The sequence below is a fragment of the Hippocampus bargibanti genome, linkage group LG05 (assembly GCF_051943395.1).
Source record: "Hippocampus bargibanti isolate YZ-2025 linkage group LG05, ASM5194339v1, whole genome shotgun sequence".
NCBI classification, from domain to species: Eukaryota; Metazoa; Chordata; class Actinopteri; order Syngnathiformes; family Syngnathidae; genus Hippocampus; species Hippocampus bargibanti.
The window spans coordinates 14,050,260-14,071,587 of NC_142738.1; the positions used below are offsets into that span (position 1 = coordinate 14,050,260).

The 21,328-nt window shown below is 42.2% G+C and overlaps 2 protein-coding genes across 6 annotated transcripts in view; one reads left to right on the forward strand and one right to left on the reverse strand.

The window, feature by feature from the left end:
- The first annotated feature begins 493 nt into the window (after window positions 1–493).
- On the forward strand, window positions 494–2,275 carry LOC148898020 (snaclec purpureotin subunit beta-like). Its single transcript, XM_088996787.1, has 6 exons — window positions 494–624; window positions 1,341–1,368; window positions 1,458–1,543; window positions 1,708–1,839; window positions 1,972–2,086; window positions 2,156–2,275. Exons 1-6 carry the CDS (start codon window positions 535–537, stop codon window positions 2,233–2,235), a joined length of 531 nt encoding a protein of 176 aa, XP_088852913.1. The 5' UTR covers window positions 494–534; the 3' UTR covers window positions 2,236–2,275.
- An 11,501-nt stretch (window positions 2,276–13,776) lies between these two features.
- LOC148898021 (neuropilin and tolloid-like protein 2) overlaps window positions 13,777–21,328 on the reverse strand; it is a 41,670-nt gene continuing 34,118 nt past the window's right edge. For 3 of the 5 annotated variants that reach the window (XM_088996791.1, XM_088996788.1, XM_088996790.1), the window contains exons 8-12: window positions 20,575–20,701; window positions 19,694–19,807; window positions 19,043–19,173; window positions 18,815–18,907; window positions 13,777–15,684 (exon numbers count right to left, since the gene is read on the reverse strand). In XM_088996791.1, the coding sequence (XP_088852917.1) occupies window positions 15,241–15,684; window positions 18,815–18,907; window positions 19,043–19,173; window positions 19,694–19,807; window positions 20,575–20,701 (909 nt within the window). In that variant the 3' untranslated portion in view covers window positions 13,777–15,240. The remainder of the gene's footprint in view (window positions 15,685–18,814; window positions 18,908–19,042; window positions 19,174–19,693; window positions 19,808–20,574; window positions 20,702–21,328) is intronic. The other 2 variants (XM_088996789.1, XM_088996792.1) reach the window with 2 other exon arrangements.

The window sequence follows — 21,328 nt, forward strand, 5'->3', positions numbered from 1 at the left end:
CAAATGATCAGCTCATCAGCCAGCTCTGAAGCAGCATCAAAATGGTCCTGATGATTTGAATCAGGTGCGTTGCTACTGGGAGAGTTGGAAAATAGGCAGGACGGCGGCCCTCGAGGACCGACTTTGGACACCCCTGATATAGATGAACAACCATTAACTCTCACACTCACACCAAGGGCCAGTAATTTAGAGTGATCAATTAGACGACCATACATGTTTTTGGAATGTAGGAGGAAACCAGAGTTCCTATAGTTTATTAATTCCCAAGTTGGATATGGTACAACATTAAATTGTGAAAGATCAAACAGTCTTGATAAAGTTTGGAGGCGGGTCCCCATCTGATATGTTGTATAAATACATGTTGCAAAGACTGGCAGCGCAACATATTCTCATTCTTGGCAAGGTACTGTAACTCTTCCATTTCTTCTTACTTTTTCAACTTGTGTTGCGTTTTTGTTTGATAAGGTTAAGATGTACTAAAAGTGTAATACTCACATTTATTATCAGAAATATGAAGCCTTTATTGTTGTAAATATGAAGCATTTTACTTTTGTTTCACAGATGGCATTTGCTCTTCGCTTGCTGTACCTCGCGTGTGGGATCAGTGGACTGCTTACTGGAGTTGTAAGTCAAAACCTCACCCACGGACTTAAACTAACATTACATTAATTACAAGGGTGTTTGATGTTTTGTAGGATTGCAACAAACTATTTAAATAGGGAAAATTTGTGAGTGTTCAATTACCAAAGCATGGAAGAAATGTTGAGCATAAATTTCCATAATATAAACAGATTGACACATTTTGTATTTTGGAAAACAACAAAGTAATCAGTGTCTTTGAGGAAGAAATCTGAGCAAATGTAGAGACCTCTGAGGATTTGGACAATTTTAAAACAAATGAAATATTGAAATTGTGAATTGATTATCAACATTCTTGTCCGCTTTATCCTAAGAGACAGACATGCTGGAGTTTGTCCCAGCGGTCTTCGGGTATTTGGCGGGGGACACCCTGAACTGATTGCAGCACGGCGCACATACAAACAACCATCGGGTCTCACACTTTGAGAAACTTTAAAGATTTCCATAAACCAAAACTTGATAAATCGATTAGATTAGATTGGAATACCTTTATTCGTCCCACTGTGGAGAAATGCACAACTGACAGCATCAAAGTTATGAAAGGAAGATGTCAGGAAAAGGAGTAAAAGAACAAAATGTGTGTGCTGTAAAGGCAGCCACTTTCGCGGCGCCATCTTGAATGTACCACTGATAGTAGTGTCTTCATGTACATAACTGTTCCACAAATTTGTTTTGTTTTGTGTGCATTTTTTTCTTCACAGTGGTCTCTTAAAAAGATTCAAACCAAAGGTTGGTAGGCCTCACTCATATTTTTTTCCAAATTAATAACTGGTTTTGATTGATGGATCCTGTTTTCTTCTTCAAACAATTGTGTGCAGATAATAACTGTCCTAAAGGTTGGACCCGTTTAGACTGTAACTGCTATATCTACCAAGATGATCCGAGGAGCTTTGCAGATGCTGAGGTATGGATAGTAATCATTGTGATGACGTCCCCAACATGTACTATAGTGCTATTCTATTGAATGATGCCTCTGGGTGTCGATTTAATTAGTCCTACCTCAATTTATTTGGCCAAACATTTGGCAAACTTTAATAAGTGAAATTAACATACCACTCTTTCCATCAGAGCATCTGCAATATTCTCGGCGCAAATCTTGTTTCCATCCACAACGCCCTGGAAAACGCGTTTGTCCTTGAACTGATTCGAGCCGCTGATACTGCCGACCTAGTCTGGATTGGATTGACTGATGCAATTGAGGTGAAACATTGACCCGATACAAATGTTCACTTGAGTTCAGTCGGAGAGGTTTTTTTTTTTGGAACAAATGTCTCATGACAAGCAAACAATTGCAAATCTATCATGGTCTTTAACAGTGACTTTGCTTTCCAGGATGATGATTTCATCTGGATTGATGGCACCGAACAAGATTTCCTTAACTTTGATACCAATGCAACTCCGCCGGAGCCTTCTAACACCGGGGACTGTGTTGCCATTGACGAGACTGGTACGTAAAATTTGATTCATCTTTGCTAACAATCTCATGTGATAAAACATCAACCTTTAATTCTTTCAGATGGCCTTTGGCAGGATGAACAATGCACAGATCTGGAACCATATGTTTGCATCAAAGACATACTCCATGGTGACAACTAAGCATTTTTATTACTGTATCTTCCTGATTTCTGTCACAGTAGAATTTACCTGTCATGATGAAATCATGTAAATTGGTGACTTATTCGCTGGGTTTACTGTCATTTCTGCTCATTTTTCAAGAATGCTCAATTACTATTGACAGCAAATTTTCAATGTCAAAAGAGCGTTTCTTCGATAAATTAAGGTATCTGTCAGCATAAAAAAAAAGTTTGTGTCTTTTTTTTCTCCACCCTTTCACAAACTCCACTCTATTGCCGGAAACTGAAATATTAAATTATAATCAGACACAGGGAAATCATTTTTTCCCCAAACCTGGATTACACACCTATGATAAAAATGGTGACTATATAACATGAATGCATGGTAACCCAATACCACACATCCAAGCACAACTAAATGCTAGTCAACAGTTGATATTAATTGTCAATTCACAATTAGAATTACAATCATCTTCATTGTCCAAGGATTATAAGGAGAACACAGAAGGATACAGGTATATCTCTGTTTGGAAAGGCTCCATTAGTACAGTGGTACCCTATTTCTCGACCAAAATTCATTCCAGGACCCTGTTCGAAAAGCGTTTTTTTTCGAACACCGAAACCACGTCTTTGCTTCTGTCACTTGCGAGTTGACAGCGGGGCAGGGGGGGGGGGGCTGCCTCTCCCGGCCATTCTCCACCTGCTGTCAATTCTCTAATCACGGACACGGGGCATTTATATGGTTCGCGATCACCTCGCCAATGCCGGATGATTGACTCAACTCGCCACAGATTATTGACTCAATTTGGACTCTTCCTTCGATGCGTATTTTCCCTGCGTCCCGTAAATTGATGTCATCTTCCGGGATTGCGTCATTTTGCACCCTCGTGTGCCATTTGCTTTTTTGCGTAGAAAGCGGGTAACAAATCGCTACAAGCCACGTTGACTCCACTTTCTCAGCAGGTTTCAAAACTCTGAAGGACACTTTTGAGTCAGGGTGTAGTCCGAAGCATGCTTCTGATTGGCTGCCGGTGCAGAGTATCCAAATTGCCAAACGAACGTTCGTTTGGCAATTTGCGAGAGGATTTAACAAACTTTATGTGTCATAATTTTTCGCGTCTTCGAACGTTCGTTTGCGAATTGGCTGGCAACCAATTCAGGGTGTCCCCCGCCTCGTGCCCGAAGACAGCTGAGATAGGCTCCAGCAACCCCCGCAACCCTAATGAGGAATAAGCGGTACGGAAAATGAGACGAGAACGTTCGTTTGGCAATTTGCATACTCGGCACCGGCGGCCAATCAGAAGCCTGCTTCGGATTACACCCTGACTCAAAAGTGTATTTAAGAGTTTTGAAAGCCGCCGAGAAAGTGGAGTCCTCTTACTGTTAAGCAGGCAACACAATGCAAACGTTGCACGCCCGCATGCGACAACAGTTGGTCACGGAGAGAGCGATATACCCCTGCGCCGCTCAGCAACCCAGCTCTTCACCCTCGATTGATGTTCGAACACCGAAGCAAGAATATCTAGAATGTTTTGTCATCACAAGAGGACTCGACCGGGTGCCATGGAGTGGGCTGTCCTGTCTCATCGGGAGACCTGTTCAACCATGCAGCGAGGAGACTTTCGTCTCTGCTCGACGTCCTCATGAATGACATAACACTGTTTCTTTTTCCATAGCTTATTGATGAATGCCGTCTACTTGAAACAAAAAACTGAATTAAATAATTAATTAGACTGAGTGAGCAAATAAATGAAGACAGCGGACAAATGAATAGACATAAGCCGAACTACAGTGAATTTCTAAAATTATCAGCGTTGAAATTGTGCCACATTGTTCTCAAGAGCGATTTGAACATTGGCCATTTGCGTTTCGGAGTTATTTATGACTGCTGGGATCTGGCCTGCTGTGTCTCAAAAACTGGGGGATGGTGTTTAAGCAGTGAGACCATTGCATTCCTTAGGATAACAATCATGTATGTTTTTGCTCAAGTTTTTCCTCTATCACGGTTCAATTGAGGAAATAAGGATGTTTATCTCAAATTGAACTGAAATCAGCAAGATAGATGGTGCTAGATTCAATGATAAATGATTATGATTAATTCACTCTTTTGAAGCTACATGCCCTTTTCCATGTAAGACAAATCATTTTGAAATCCTGATTTGGGCAAATGCGAAATGAAATGGAAATTGTATAAAATGACAGAATCAAAGAGTGACTTTATAAAATTATGAGTTTAGTTTGTCAAACAGAGCTGAACCATGTTCTGTACACAGCTTGTTCAAGCCATTTGAAACAAGCCAGAGTTATTTACGATGCCTCTTATCAAGGGTTTTTGTCAGCACAGAGCTTCAAAGAGGGGTTTAAAAGACCCAGAGAAAATTCTGAGGCCCCACTGTGCTGGCTCGTAAACGACGGTTCAATTGGAAAAAGTAAATAAAATGGTCAGTAAATTGGGCTGAATAACAGGAACATTTATCTTGAATTGGATGGAATTGGCAAGGTAAATGTAACTAAATTTGCTGGTGATTAAGTCCTTACAGAGATTCACCAGTTGAGATTATTGGACATTTCATAGAAGGAAAGTTATAGATTTATTAAGATAATGATTGTGACGTGATCATTACACTGGTTTTGACCTGACAATTGTCATCCCCTGAAATCACAGAGCAGATGATTTGATTCATAAAAACGATGAATTGAATTTGATCGGATGCACCTTTATTAGTTTCTGAGCAGAGAAATTAATTTCAAAAGGAAAAGATGGAGTTGCAAAATTTGATGACTGAACTTTTTTCATTATGCTTTTTGTGCAGATGATGTGTAAAGCAACAATTCGCAAACAGAGCTGGTATGATGGTTGAGAAATTGTTCCATTTGCAGGATGAATTGATGAACTGTGGGGTGCACAAGCCATTTGCATCCACCCATCCTGTGATTTTCATCCGGAGTATCATCCGAACCGAATTTGCATTCTTGGTGTTTTTGGAAACAAAGTTTAATCTCTGCTCCAATTGTCATAGGAGACCCAACAAAGGAGAGGCCGCAATGGCTGGTGGGATGCACCTGCAGAACTAGAGTTGGCACACCCACCTGATGATTTGGGATCAATGACAAAGTCCATATTGAGAATAGTTTGTTTTCCAAAAGCGTAATGTGTGGCATTTATTGTAATGCATGACAGTTTTTATTGCACATATTTCTCATCCAACCATCTAGCGAGCAACGAATTGTTACAATTAGGCTTGATTGCATTGAAAGTATTCAATGTTGGAGATGCAATGGAGGAAATCCAACGTTTATTAAGACAGCATGCAGATGCTAATTTATCTTCTGGCTGCCTTTGCGTACAGTGATGACATTTGTCAGTTCAAAAGTAGTTTATAGTTACGACTAAAAGTGCAGGATAATCTGTCAAGATTGATTTGATTGTGAATTATTATCATTATTATTATTATGAATTGGATGCAGTGCACATTGGAGTAATTGACTGCAGTGCACATTAAAGGAATTTCTCGCCGGTAAGAATGAAATTGGCAAATGAGTTGAGTGGGCACCGATGTCAGCCAGAGATTCAGGCGAAATCAGATATATTGTGTAGGGCTTCCACGCTAACCAGCTTCTTTCAGAATTGAGAGAAAGAGATCCTTCAGCAGGGGAGGACTCCTGCGGAATCCGTGCCAGGGTGGCCGCAGATGAAGCTGGGTTGCACGAATGGATGTCCTACGCAGAAGCGAAACTGACTGTCAACTGGTGCCCTCCAACTGAATGACAAAAGGCGAGTACGAGATGACCATTTACACAGATCGCCGTAATGTTGACGACCATGTCAACTTGTGCAAATTGTAGAAGGCTGTCCTCCACCCATACAATTTGGTGACATGCAAATGTCCACCAAAAACACATTTTTTGCAGAGATGATTTGCTTGGGTGCCAGAAAAGGAGTAACAGCAGAAGAAGCTGTGCTCAATGTACAAAAATTCCGTGGTACACGCTACATGAATTAGTTCTCATGCAGGTGTTGAGAGACATGCCAAAATTTGGACTCCAAATTTTTTACCAATGATTGACAAGCAGTTTTATGCAAATTGATGTCTGTGTAAGCTCTCAGTCGTACAGGAGTGGTCCATCGATGAGAAAGTTTCTTCAGCCGTCATCTGTACAAATTTGAAGGTTTCGGACGTTTCGCCTCCTATCCAAGAGGCTTCGTCAGCGAACTAGGGTCTGACTGATCGTATTGATGATCTGTGCAATGTCCAAGAGGGATCGTGTTCCGCGCAAACACGTTCCCAATTGGCAAATTGAGACTTTTCATGTCTCAACAGGGGGGAATGGCAATAGCCTAGATCATCATTGCCAAAATTTTCACTTTTGGTGTTGAGTGATGTTAGCTGCGATATCATTCCCACAAGAAAGTGGTGCCCTCCAGAAATGCAGACTCACTAACAACTAACATACACTAACCAACTAAAATCTAACAATAACAATGTCTGCCATTTCTGTGAGAGAATGCATTATAGAGCCTAAACGATGAGACAAATTTTGATAGGGAAAGAAACACCAAGAAAGGGTGCTGTGCAGAATGAAACCATCCCTTTGACATGTGACCTGGCACAAGTCTTCTTTTAGTCTCCACAGGACAGAGATGCGGTATGAAGAAGATGACGTGGGCCACGCCAAAGTGGGATGGACCGGTTGCGGAGCTGCTAGCCGTTCGTCAAGAAGATTCCCGATGCACAACTGGAGCCGAAGATCACACACCTTTTCCCATTCACCAGCTCGTCGTCTGTACCACACCCTTGGGCCTGCTTGCGACAAATGCTACAAACGATTTTGTTCCTACTCGTCATCCTGGTGATCACCATCCAGGACCCCATGAAGATTTGACTATTGTAGCTAGAGAATGACATGACTTTGATTTGAGAATGTTTCCATTATGATTTTCTTTTCTGTTCACCTCGACCGATGTTAAAAATGTTCGTCAGGGGGTAGATGTTAGGGTAATTCGCCATACAAACATCTCTAAACATCGCTCTGTAATCTTTGTTTACATTTTGAACTTCCTCGTATGCCATATCCTGCCTTCCTTTACACGATGTCGCATTTTTATTACGTCACATCCTGTCGCGTCATTACTATGTGCCGCATAAATACTCCTGCAGCCCGTTCATCTCTCTCTCTCGCCATGCGCTCCCTCCTCCGCGACACTACAATGCCCGTGCTCTCCAAATTAAATCAACTTTCTGTTCAAGTCCTGGCTCCCTGATGATTTAACCATCGATCTCCATCAACACCCGTCGAAGCAATGAACCAAGGGCGAACGATAAAAAATAACCCAACAGTATCAAACATAGGGCCCGCGGGCCGGAACCAGCCCCCAAGGAGGTTCGATCAGGCCCGCAGGATAATTTGAAAGTGGAAAAATGCATAAAAGACATGGAATTAATATCAGAATCAGAATCATCTTCATTGCCAAGTATGTAGAACACACAAGGAATTTGTTTCCAGTCGAACACGCTGCACTAGTATCATCATCAAAAAATTGCAAAGAGGCACTATACAGTTCCAACATATTTTGAATTCGCTGCAATTCATGGATTATCCGCTAAGGGGCGCACTCTTTCGATCAGAGTAGAAGACACGCCGCATCACTGAGACAGACTGAAAACAGCAGACGGTGTCAATGCGCCATCTGCTGCTTGTTAGGATGACGTTAATACCTCTACCTCTCTGCTAAACCCTCATTAGCCAAAATGTCGTTATCCAAACGGAGAAAAGTAGATAAGGAGTGTAGAATTTTCAAAGAAAAATGGACCACGTCCTATTTATGTACAGAGATGCACGGAAAACCTTTGTGCTTGGTGTGTTTGCAAAAAGTTTCAGTATTGAAGGAATATAATATTCGACGCCACTACGAGACTCATCACAGCGAAAAATGTGACGGGTTGCAAGGACAACTGAGAAGAGAAAAGGTTAATGAATTGCTGGCGGGTCTGAGGAAACAGCAGTCAACTTTCATCCGGAACCGAGAAGTCAGTGAAGCAGCGGTAAAAGCCAGCTACCTAATTGCTAGCGAAATAGCATTAGCATCGAAGCCGTATTTCGACGGTGACTTTGTTAAATGATGCATGATGAAGGTGGCTGAACTTGTATGTTCCGAGAAGCGACAAGCTTTTGCCAATATTAGCCTGACGAGGAATACTATAGCAGAGAGGATTTATTGCATTTTCCGTGGCAATTGACGAGAGCACTGACATCACAGACGTGGCCCAACTAGCCATACTTATTCGAGGAGTTGATGAGACATTGACTGTTACTGAAGAGTTTCTTGAGTTGGTGCCAATGATGGACACCACAACAGCCGAGGACATTTTCGGCTCTGACGTTGCTGCATTGGACAGAGTTGGAGTGGACTGGTCCCGCGCTGTCAGCCTGGCTACAGACGGCGCGTCATCCACGGTCGGAAAGAAAGCAGGTGTCGCGACAAAGTTCAAAGACAAAGTACAAGCCCTTAATGGAGGAGGTCGTTTCTGGACATTTCACTGTATTTTGCACCAGGAGGCATTGTGTTGCAAGTCACTGAAAATGGACCACGTCATGGAGGTGGTTTTCGCACTGTAAATTTCATCCGGTCCAGAGGTCTGAACCATCGTCAGTTTGACAAACTTCTCAGCGACAGCAACATTACCCACAGCCTGCCATACCACACTTTAATGTTAGTCAGCAGCTTCAAAACAAAAGTTATGTGATGGAATTCTACTGTTCATACAACCCCATAAATTTTCAGTATGTATTTTATGTGTATGTATGTTTCATGTATGAAGTTTACAGATTTACAGGACAGGTGAACACTTTCTTCATTAAACATTTAAAATCACTCTCCTTAGTTTGTAAGGTGTACGCAGGGATTACACTTAGATTTTATATGCGCATGTGTAAGTGGTTTAAACATTCCCTTTCTTTAAAAGTCTCATTTAATCTTAAAGTGCATTACTATATTTTTCAGTGCCAATCAAAGTTTTGTGCCTTTGTACAATCAGTGGGATCAGTTGCAATGCATATTTGTGAATGATAAATGTAAATTGCACATTTGTCTAAGGAAATATGAGGTGTTTCATGAAATGTTTTGTAAAAGCATAGTTCATTAAATGTCAATATTTTCCTAATGTTCTTGTGCTTCTTTACACCAAAACAAAGGAAATACATGATATTTTTGCTATTTTTAGCAGAGTATGGTATAATTTTAATGGTCCGGCCCACTTGACATATCCCTAGGCCGTATGTGGCCCGCGATGCGAAATGAGTTTTACACCCCTGGCCTCAAGTTAAGGTTTGCCAGGTATTCCTTCCTCCACCTGTGCCAGAATTATTCGGCGAGATATTGGATCCTTCTCCACCGTACAGATCCTCCCGGATAAACTTGCCAGGTGGAGGAAGGGGTACAGAAGACTTCATAGTCACCAAAGGATTTGGCGTGAGAGGTTCCAAACGCATGGGATCACTGATGTTGTCAACAGTTAAGGGGCGGTTGTTTACAATGGACATAGCTTCATAAAGGAAAGTCCTCAGGGAAGAGCCGTCTAACCTTATGGCGCTTTGAGTTAAGAAAGTGTTTAGTATGTTTCTCAATGTCCTCATTTGATGTTCTCATACTCCGCCAGTGTGACTTGAGTTTGGGGTGTTCATCTGAAAGTTGCAGTGTTTTTCTGAAAGGTAGGAAGCTAATCTTTCTTGATTTAATTCTTTTAGAACCCTTGCAATCTCATTTCTTGCTCCGATAAAGTTTGTGCCCTGATCAGATCTCATATGTCTGACACCTCCACGGATAGCTACAAAGGATCTTAGGGCATTGATGAAGGCATCAGTTGTCAAATCTTCAAGCATTTCGATGTGCACTGCCCTGGAGCACAAACACGTGAAGAGAAGGTCATACCTTTTTTATTCCTTCCTGCCCTAATGGTGGTGTTGCATCAATGCGATCCTGGGGCAAGTCTGCCATCTGCTATTCCTTATACTTATATTTACCTTTCAGTGTTGTTTTTATCATTTTATATTTCATCTTATCGATTTGCATTTTATATTTACATTTTATATAGTTTATAGGTTAATGAAAACACTGATACGTAAAGAATACAGCTGTTGAAAAATCGCTCTATACGCTAACGGCCAGAAGAGGTCACCCGACACACACACTCGGACTACAGGAGATGTTTGCCAGACTGTATCTGCACTGTATTACTACTGTATTGAGTGTCATAATGCAGTAGATTGCTGTGCGAGTGTGTTACATGCTGGCTGGCAAATATTGTAGTACGCGTTGCCAGCTGCTTGCACATTTCGGCGCCAGGCGTAGAATTAAAAAAAAAAAAAGGGGCCTGGCGGTCGTAGTCGTAACTACAGGTGGTCGTAAATCGTGCCGGTCGTAACTCAAGATGTTACCTGTACTTGTATTTAAAACACCCATCCATCCAGCCAGCCTCTCATTCTCTGCTGCTTATCAGGGGTTGGGTCGCGAGGGCAGCAGCTTTTTTGCCAGCTGGGTGACATCGTCTGTTTAGCGTGTCCTTGATTGTCCCCATGGTCTTTGGCCAGTGGGACTTGCCCGGAACAACTCATGAAGGAGGTGTCCAGGCGACATCCTAATCAGATGCCCAAGGCACCTCATGTGGAGGAGAAACGTCTTGACTCTGAGCCGCTCACCTTCTCTCAAAGGGAGAGTCGAACCACACTACAGAAAAAACTAATTTCGGTCGCTATTTAAAACACTGTGATATCATGAGAGGCTAGCTCGGGACAAGAAGTGCAATGGACGACAGGTTTGGATACAAACAAAAGGTTTTAATCAAGGGTTCCAGGGGGAATTCACAAGCAACAAAGGTTTGAATGGTGTCTATTCCAATACTTATCAAAATAAAGTCTCTTCTGATACTTAAATCCAAATAAAGTCTCTTCTGATACTTAAATCCAAATAAAGTCTCTTCTGAGGTAAAACTGAAGACGGAGTTCTTTACAAGAGTCTCTAGGCCTCACCCCTCTTGACGTCCTCATCATGTAGCCTAGCCACCTTAGCTAGGTTCAAATCCAGTGTCCAGTCGTGTGGTCCCAACTGGCAATGAGTTCCACGCAGCAATCAACTTCTCCACAGAGCACAGCAATCGAGCTTGTCTTTCCCCAAGCTCCACACTCAGAGGCTTAAGAGCCCTGCTTTCCAATCAAGCCCTGATCAGCTGCAGGTGTGTGGGTTTAATTGCTACCTTCCACCAGGTGGGGCCAAGACTCTCTCTGGGTGGAGCCATCTTAGGGGGATGTATTTGCCCTCTAGGACACAGCCTCTCGTGACATCACACACAGGTAGATCAAAAAGGTTTAGATATGTGGACGATACTTTTGTCATAATTAAAAAACTAGAAATTCAATCCTTCACAGATCACCTCAACTCTGTAGACATCAACATTAAATTTACTCGTGAGGACATTAAAGAGAACCAACTAGCCTTCTTAGATTGAAAAGTAATTATAAAAGAGGACAGAGCGCTAAAAAGAGAAGTCTTTAGGAAGGCTACGCACACTGACCAATACTTACTTTTTGACTCTAACCACCCTTTACAACACAAATTATGAGTTATCAGAACCCTCCAGCATAGGGCTAAACTAATACCAACTAGCATTGAAGGTAGAGAAAAGGAGTCAAAACATATCAGGCGAGCACTCACTAACTGTGGGTACCCTCAGTGGTCATTCAACAAATGTCAGAAAGAAAGAATAGGGAATGAAACCAATAATTCTCAAAATACAAAAAGGAGAGGAGTAGCAGTACCTTACATTGCAGGAGTTTCTGAAAAATTACAAAGAGTCCTTTGGCAACACAAAATTCCTACTTATTTCAAACCGATAAACACGTTAAGGCAAAAATGAGTGCATCAAAAAAGATAGGCTACCAAATGAAAAATAAAGTAATGTAGTTTATTCCATACATTGTAAGAATGACAATTGTAAAGAGCAGTACATTGGGGAGACTCAACAAATTCTCAAAAAAAGACTTTATCAACATCGCAGGGATAATACAAGTGGGCCTCAATCGGCAGTACATTTGCACCTAAAAGCTAGCAACTGTAACCGGCCTCAGGCCTAGGGGATACCTGGGTCGGTCCAAAGCGCTTCACAGGCAGGTTGCACTGTGAACGACGAGGAAAGACAACACGAGACAACCGTGTTAATCAGCTTCACACAACGGCATTTATGACAACTAATCAAAACATCAATTCAGCAATTTCAATATCAGAATACATTCATGTGTAGATCTATACATTCAACATCTATACATTGTATATATCCTCCACATTCGCACATGCTTATGCACGTCTGCCCGCTTGTGTGTGTTGTACTGGGAACTACAATTGACATCCAAAAATCCAAATTCATCAAAGCCACAAAATATTCATCAAAGCCACAAACAAGGTTTCATATCTAGCATCGCCCAATAAGTCCCCAATTACTTTAACATCTTGAGAATGTCTAACACTTATTATTTTGAATACCTGTGAACGACGAGGAAAGACAACACGAGACAACCGTGTTAATCAGCTTCACGCAACGGCATTTATGACAACTGCGCATGCGTGAGCTGAGCCTACATCGCCTTCCTCTGTTCCATTCACAGGCGCGTAGCGCCCTCTCCTGACTTGGTAGTCTAATCGACTAACATACAATAACAGAGGTCGTTTCTAACCCCCTACACTCTTTAAAATCTTAGCGAAAGAACATAGATGGTTTGAAAGGGGGGTAAAAGAAGCGATTCTTATAAAACAACAAAATCCTTCATTAAACCGGTCTGGTGGGGTGAGGTTCAATTTGGATCGTTCATACAATAGCCTGCTTAGGCAAAACAGGTTAGGCAACATTCGTAATGATAATGAGGTGATACCGGTGGGAGTGGGGGAAATGGGCCAGTCGTTAGTCAGGAATGTAGGTACAATCAGTGGAGCCACAGGGAGTGGTCCTCTGCTCCCCCCAACCTGAGAGTAGGGACCTATCATAGCTGTGTCCGGCGCCGCCATGTCTGGACATTAGGGATATATAAATAGGGCCGATATGACCAGTCAGACTGTAGTTCGCTGACGAAGCCTCTTGGATAGGAGGCGAAACGTCAGAAACCTTCAAATTTGTACATATGACGGCTGAAGAAACCTTCTCATCGACATATTCTTGGTGGACTTAATAAAACTTTGTGGACAAATGATTTTAAATTTCCTTTTATTTTTAAGTGTTTGCAGTATCACGTATAGTGACAAGTTCTAATTGCTGATGCAGATTTATTGATGTGTAATTGCTCCGGAAAATAGCCTGTGTTGTAGACGACTAAGGTGATGCCACGCCCAGTACTGCGTGCGTGTGCTTTTGTAAATGATATCTCCAGCCGTTATGTCATAAATTATGGTATTACGAGGCATATTTGTTCAAGTCGGACTAAGCAGGACTTCACTGAAGGCCTAGGTGTGAAATGCACGGACCGCCACTGATATATACATATATATATATATATATATATATATATATATATATATATATATATATATATATATATATAGACCGATGACCATGGTGTCGTCTGCGAACTTTATGATTTTGACAGCTGGGTGCGTTGAGGTGCAGTCGTTCGTGTAGAGAGAGAAGAGCAATGGAGAGAGGACGCATCCCTGCGGGGCTCCAGTGCTCGTGGTTCGTGTTATGGATGATATATTTCCCAGTCTGACCTGCATCCTGTCAGGAAGCTGAGGGTCCACTGGCAGATCGTAGGGGACACACCAAGCTGGAGAAGTTTGGGGATGAAGAGTTCTGGGATGATGGTATTGAACACAGAGCTCTAGTCCAAAAACAATATCCTTGCGTAGGTTCCTGTGTCGTCAAGGTGGTCGAGGATGTGGTGCAGTCCGATGTTGACTGCATCCTCCACAGACCTGTTTGGCCGATAGGCAAACTGAAGAGGATCCAGCAGAGGTCCGGTGATGTTCTTCAGGTGGTTCAGCACGAGGCGTTCAAAGGACTTCATAACCACAGACGTCAGAGCAACAGGTCTATAGTCGTTCAATCCCGAGGGTGCTGGTTTCTTTGGAACTGGGACGATAGTAGACTGTTTGAAGCAGGATGGAACTTCACACTGCTTCAGGGATTTGTTGAAGATTTGTGTGAAGACCGGAGCCAGCTGGTCAGCGCAGACTTTCAGGCAGGAGGGGGACACTCTGTCAGGTCCCGCAGCTTTCTTGATCTGCTTGAAGAGCCGTCTAACGTCCAGTTCGTGGATCTGTAGGGCAGAGGGCGGAGATACGGTAGTTTCTGGTAATGGTGGGCAGACCAGGGAAATGGGGGTGTCCTTTTCAAATCGGCAAAAGTAGGTATTTAACTCATCAGCCATACCATTGTTGTACACTGCTTGGGGGGATGGTAAACGATAATTTGTTATTGCTTTCAGGCCATTCCACACCGATAATTTGTTATTGCTTTGAGGCCATTCCACACCGATGCAGAGTCGTTAGCGGAGAACTGTTTGTTAAGCCTCTCCGCATAACTTTTCTTTGCGATGTTAATTTCCTTCGTCAGCCTGTTTCGGGTGAGTTTGTAAACTGCTCGATCGCCGCTTTTAAATGCGGACTCTTTCTCTTTCCTAAGCTGCCTGAGTTTGGGAGTGAACCATGGCTTGTTGTTGTTGAATGAGCGGAAGGACTTTGTTGGTACACACATGTCCTCACAGAAACTGATGTATGATGTCACAGTGTCTGTGTATTCATCCAATGTGCCCGTTGAAGTTTCAAAGACGCTCCAATTAGTGAGTGCCGTCTAAGCATTCTTGTAGCGCTAACTTTGCTTCATCTGTCCATTTTTTAACTGTCTTGACTACCGGTTTTACACATGTAAACTGCATGTAAACCTTGCTAATGGAATGAAATGTATGCATTTTAAATAATACATTCAGAAGCAAAACAAAGTTGAAGTTTGACCAATTGCATCATTGCAGTTCCTGTGTGTTTAGTTGTTTAAAAGTCCATGGATAAAGATCTCTGTTGGGCCATCTCGTAAAGACCTCTCCTATTGGCAGCCCTGTGTGGGTACACGTCACACCCAGCACCGTCCATCCCTCCAAGGTCGTCTACGTGGTCCTTCAAGACTCGATGGTGTTGTTCTGCCAGGCTGTACTGCGTGTGGAAACCGGTGGTGGCTTTGACGCTCGGCCAGCTTTTCTTGCGCAGGCTGCTGACAGAGTCGCATAAAAGAGGATGTGCTCTCTGGACGTTGCCTCGAATCGAGCTGATCTCCAAAGAGCTGCGGGCCGCCCGGTGACAGCCTTTGATGGAGTTGTGCGAGGCCTGTGAGCCACAGTGGTGCTCATGAACGCAGTGTGAGCCTGAAGAAGATGACCTTCTCAGGGCTTGTAAGGCCTGTAGCTCATCTGGAAGATCTCCCTGGTCCCCTGACAGCTTCTGTTAAAAAACACCACTCAGAAGTTAACATTGTCTGAATAGAACTTATATATATATATATATATATATACAACCAGGATCTACAGCAGTGATATCGGGATGTTATTCGGGCATTTCCCGTGCACATGTCTTTTTATGTATAATTAGTTCCGTTTAGTACGATTCGTGGTTTTTACGATAATCCGGTTACTACGGTGCTCTTTTTCATCTCCCGCCGGCCATTTTGCTATGTTTATATCTATACACGCCATTGGTCACGCCATTGCTCGACTTGGTCACGTGAGTTTGTTACGTGACCAGCTCCCGTGTAGCAGAGCCATTTTCATTTTCAGACGCTAGTTCGTGTGTAGCAGACGGGATTGAAGTGTTTGTGTTAAAAGGTAAAAATGGGAAGCAGAAGAAGATTGATGACTTTTTTTAAATTGCATACATAATACAGTAAGAAGGGCGGCCCGGTAGTCGAGTGGTTAGCACACCGGCTTCACAGTGCAGAGGTCGCTGGTTCGCGTCCCGGTCCGGCCTCCCTGTGTGGAGTTTGCATGTTCTCCCCGGACCCGCGTGGGTTTTCTCCGGGTCCTCCGGTGTCCTCCCACACTCCAAAAACATGCATGGCAGGCAGATTGACCACTCCAAATTGTCCCTAGGTGTGAGTGTGAGAGTGACTGTTGTATGTCTTTGTGTGCCCTGCGATTGGCTGGCAACCAATTCGGGGTGTCCCCCGCCTCATGCCCGAAGATAGCTGAGATAGGCTCTAGCAACCCACGCGACCCTAATGAGGAATAAGCGGTACGGGAGATGAGATGAGAATACAGTAAGATGTAAGCGTTGCAGTTTCCCTGTTGTGTTATGTACATGCCCACTGTACTGCATGTATATGAATGCAATCGTTTTTTTGCAACAATGTTTCTTTTTTTGTCTGCTGAAGCGTGATGATTTTGAAAATTACCGTACATTCCATACTGTGTAGTAAAGGACAACCTATGTCACTTTTTATTCAAATGCAAAACACCAATAAAAATGACTTCACGCCAAGACGTCTTGCATTGCTTGTGAATCCAAACAATGGCTTCAGATTCGCATAATATGCTTTCTTGTTACACATCCAGTTATGAATATGATTCAAATAGTTCTGTAGAGGAAAGCATACATGTTTGCAATCGATTAAAGAATTATATGTGCCATTTTGAGGCAACATTGGGGGAACATCTCTCACCCAAAAAAAAGGCACAAAATGGCGAGCTCATGGCCAGCTCCGTTTCTTATATGGCACTTGAATGCCCTCTTTTGGCGGCTTTTGTTAATGCAGTTCGGCGCAGGACGGATATATCGACAGTACGGTTATATCGAAATTTTTTCTAACTCCCGAGAATATCGATATAACGAGACTTTACTGTATATATATATAGTGGGACCTTGGCTTATGAACTTAATTGGTTCCCAGACAGACTGTGTATGGCGAAAAGTGTGTATCCTAAAAATTAATTTCCCATAGGAAACCATTAAAATGAGAATAATCTGTTCCCACGTCCCCATAAAACATAATTTTCTACTTTGTAATTTTCTAAGCCTTAAAACTAAACAAAATATACCTTATTTTATGTATACGTCTGTGTAAGCTCTCAGTCGTACAGGAGTGGTCCATCGATGAGAAGGTTTCTTCAGCCGTCATCTGTACAAATTTGAAGGTTTCGGACGTTTCGCCTCCTATCCAAGAGGCTTCATCATCGAACTAAAATCTGACTCGTCGTATAGGCCCTATTTATATATCCCTAATGTCCAGACATGGCGGCGCCGGACACAGCTATGATAGGTCCCTACTCTCAGGTTGGGGGAGCAGAGGACCACTCCCTGTGGCCCCACTGATTGTTCCTACATTCCTGACTAACGACTGGCCTATTTGCCCCACTCCCACCGGTATCACCTCATCAGCATTACGAATGTTGACTAACCTGTTTTGCCTAAGCAGGCTATTGTACGAACAATCCAAATTGAACCTCACCCCACCAGACCGGTTTAATGAAGGATATTGTTGTTTTATAAGAATCGCTTCTTTTACCCCCCTTTCAAACCATCTATGTTCTTTCGCTAAGATTTTAACCTCATTGTCCTCAAATGAGTGGTTGCTAGATTTTAGGTGCAAATGTACTGCCGATTGAGGCCCACTTGTATTATCCCTATCCCTATTTTATGTATAATAAATGTGATATAGTATTATGATTAAAGAAATAAACTGTACTGTACAATAAGTCATTTTATTTACCTTTGTGATTGTCGTTAATGGCTTGATGGAATGGAGTGTCCGGTATCCTCAGCATTAAACACTTGATGAGGAACATAGGCTTCTTTCACCATCTTGAGGAATGATGCCTTGTACGTGCTTTCTCTGTGATAATTGTATCTAGTTCTTCATCAATTCTGATCTGTTTAGATGGGTTGATTGCTTTTTGCATCAATGTACAGATGACTTGTGCAGGTTATTTGTGGAGCCTGATTGATGGGATATTTTAACTGTCTTCTATCCATGTTCTCATTATTCTCACACTCTCACACTTTTGTTTTTTGTTTAAAGCTCTGTCATCTCCCTTTCGTGTGTGTTTTCTCACTCTCTCTCTGTCTGCCTGTCTCTTTAATGTTTACCCCCGCCCCCCACAGCTGGGTTCTTGACCAATCACGTGGCTTTAACCGAAGACGCCATTTTGTTTTTTGGAGAACAGCCTCACTCTCTCTCTGTCTGTAACCCCATCCCCCACTGCTGCGTTCTTGACCAATCACATGGCTTTCACCGAAGACTCGGGGCGGGGAATAGAGGACAAAAACAGTGACCACCAACTCCGTGTGTATCCCGAAAAATAGTTCGTATGCCAAGGTAAAATTTTTCTAAATGTAACATTTGTATACCGAAAAGTTCGTAAGACAAGGGGATCGTAAACCAAGGTTTCACTGTGTGTGTGTGTGTGTGTGTGTATATATATATATATATATATATATATATATATATATATATATATATATATATATATATATATATATATATATATATATATATATATATATATATATATATATAAAATTGCTATTTTTTTATCTAAACTTCATGACAGCCAATCAAAAACTCAAAAAAGTCAGTTACCTTTTCTCTGAGAGTCAAGAGTTCATAGTGAGGAGGCTCAAACGACGAGTCGTAGTCCCCTCGCTGGAACAAGTTATTCTTGCGTATAAACACCTAAAATGTGAACCATATATATTTGAACATGAGGAGAACTTTTGGAAAGATAAGACAGTCTATATTTGAAGATCAGAATCAGAAAGCCTTTAATTTCTGATTCTGATTGATTTGAAGATTAGCTCATGTGATCACCTTCTTTCGAGGCTGCTTGATCTGCACTAAGATGGAGATTACAAGGAGTAGCATGACCATGCCCGTGGACACACAGATCACTGTGCTATGAGTTCTTGTCATATGCTGGAAGATGCCTTTCTGTTTCTTCTCTGTGAGACAAAAAAAATAAAATAAAAATAAAAAAAAAACTAAACATTGGAAGGTCCTTTGTGATCAACACACCCTTCATTAAGTATATCAGCACAATGACGTGACATACACTGGATCGAAAGTACAATCGTGGGGAAAAAAATCTAAAGTTATATTTAATGGCTATTATCCTGGCCCATAAAAATGATCCTATAAGCATAGTGATGGCTCTTCAAGAAGGTCACAAAGGAATCCAGATGAACATGTTACTTACTGGACTTAGTGAAGGTGAGTGTTCATAACTCAGCGATAAGTAAGAGACTCGGTGATGGAAAAAAAAACACAAACGAGGGGGCTGGGGGCATCACTGCTCCAAAAGAACATAATACAAATTTCACGTGTGCTTTGCTAATTGTTGGCGACCAGGTCATGGTGTCCCTGGCATAGTCTGTCGTACGCCAACGACCCTCATGACGTTAAGCGGATTAGAACATAGATGGAAGGATGGATGATTACTTGAATTAAAATCCAAAATATAACCTTTGCAGTTGCTTTCGTCCCAGGGGAAGACACAGTTTTGTATTCCATTGCACACTAGAGAAGTGTTGATGCACATGTTACTGTGACAGAAGAAGGTGCTGCCTGTACACGGAGCTGCCAACACAGAGAGCGCATTTTTAAAGGAGAGCTAACGAAAGGAAAAGCTCTCAACTTACTGATCAAACTACATTCCACCCTCACTAATGGTCACGAGGGACGGGTTGTAACCGATAGAACAAGATCTGGGATACAAACGACTGAAATGACTTTTCTCCGCAGAGAGTTAATGTTCGAAGCTGTGAGAGGCTCAGAGTCAAGTTGCTTTTCTACGTCATAACGAGTCAGATGAGGTGTCTCGGGCATCTGAATAGGATGCCTCCTGGTGAGAAGATCTGGCCATGTCTCACCGAAAGGAAGACCCGGGGACGACACAAGACACGCTGGAGAGACTGCATGTCTCCCAGCTGGCCTGGGAATGTCCCTGTATCCCATGGGAAGAGCTGGAAGAAGTGACTTGGGAGAGGGAAGTTTGGGTTTCTATGCCAACCGTCACCCGACCACTAGTAATTGGTAGAAAACGGATTTCTGTTAGATGTGCTAGATCAAGTCAAACACTGTATTGTGCTAAAAGTTTGGAATTAGAATTAACAGAACAAGTCAACGTTCTTTATCGATTTCAGAAGGACATTATGTTGGCAAATATCAACTTCCTGCTGCTTGTATTGCGAACATTATTTGACTCAACCCAGATTAGCGGAGGGTATGCTCTGAAAACTGACATAACGATATGTTGAGGACATGATGAGTTGAACCCGGACCTTTTAACATTTTTTTCAAAACATCATGTCGTGAAGTTGCATGAGTGAAAGTTGGCAGCTCACGATCAGCAAAAGAGGTGAACAACATCCGAAAGCGACTGAGTCGGCTGCTCTCGTCCGCCCACATCCTCACCACGCCGACGCTAGTGTCCAGCATGATGTCATTGGCCACGGTGCTGCAAAATTTTGCCTGCAAACACATTGCGACATAATTTTTCTCTCCAAAGAGAGAAACCTTTTCAGAATGTGTGCCAGATTTGTTTTTTTGTGGCAAAATACAAATCGGTACTTTTAGGTGTAAAGAATGGCGGGGAAAATTCCTGCCAATTATAGCCAAAAGTTTATTTTGTCCAGTGGGTCCTATGCATAAAATGAGTGAATGTTTATAATTGTTTATCAGAGTGTTTGTGGAAAATACTTTCTCACAGGTATGCATAAAAGGTTTGCTTGCTTTACCTGTTGGGTTGTCAGTTGAGCAAAACATAATTACTAATTAAATAATAATACATAATTAAATAATTAAACCTAATGACCTGTTGAAATGTCAATGATGACAAACATTATTTCACACATTGCGAGAAATGTATCTTCCTCGTGTTTTGGTTCACTGCACACGGAACATTTGTGGAAAAAGAATAATCTCAGAAACTTTCATTATAAACCCTCGAGCACATGCACAAGATGACTGCAACAGAAAAGCTTTGACACCTGTTTATGGATCTCTTTGGAAAGAACTAGATTCAGAAACCCATACTCTCCACAGGAGTCCATTCGGGTTCTGCTTGATGAACGACAGGTACTCAATCTTCTTTTTGAG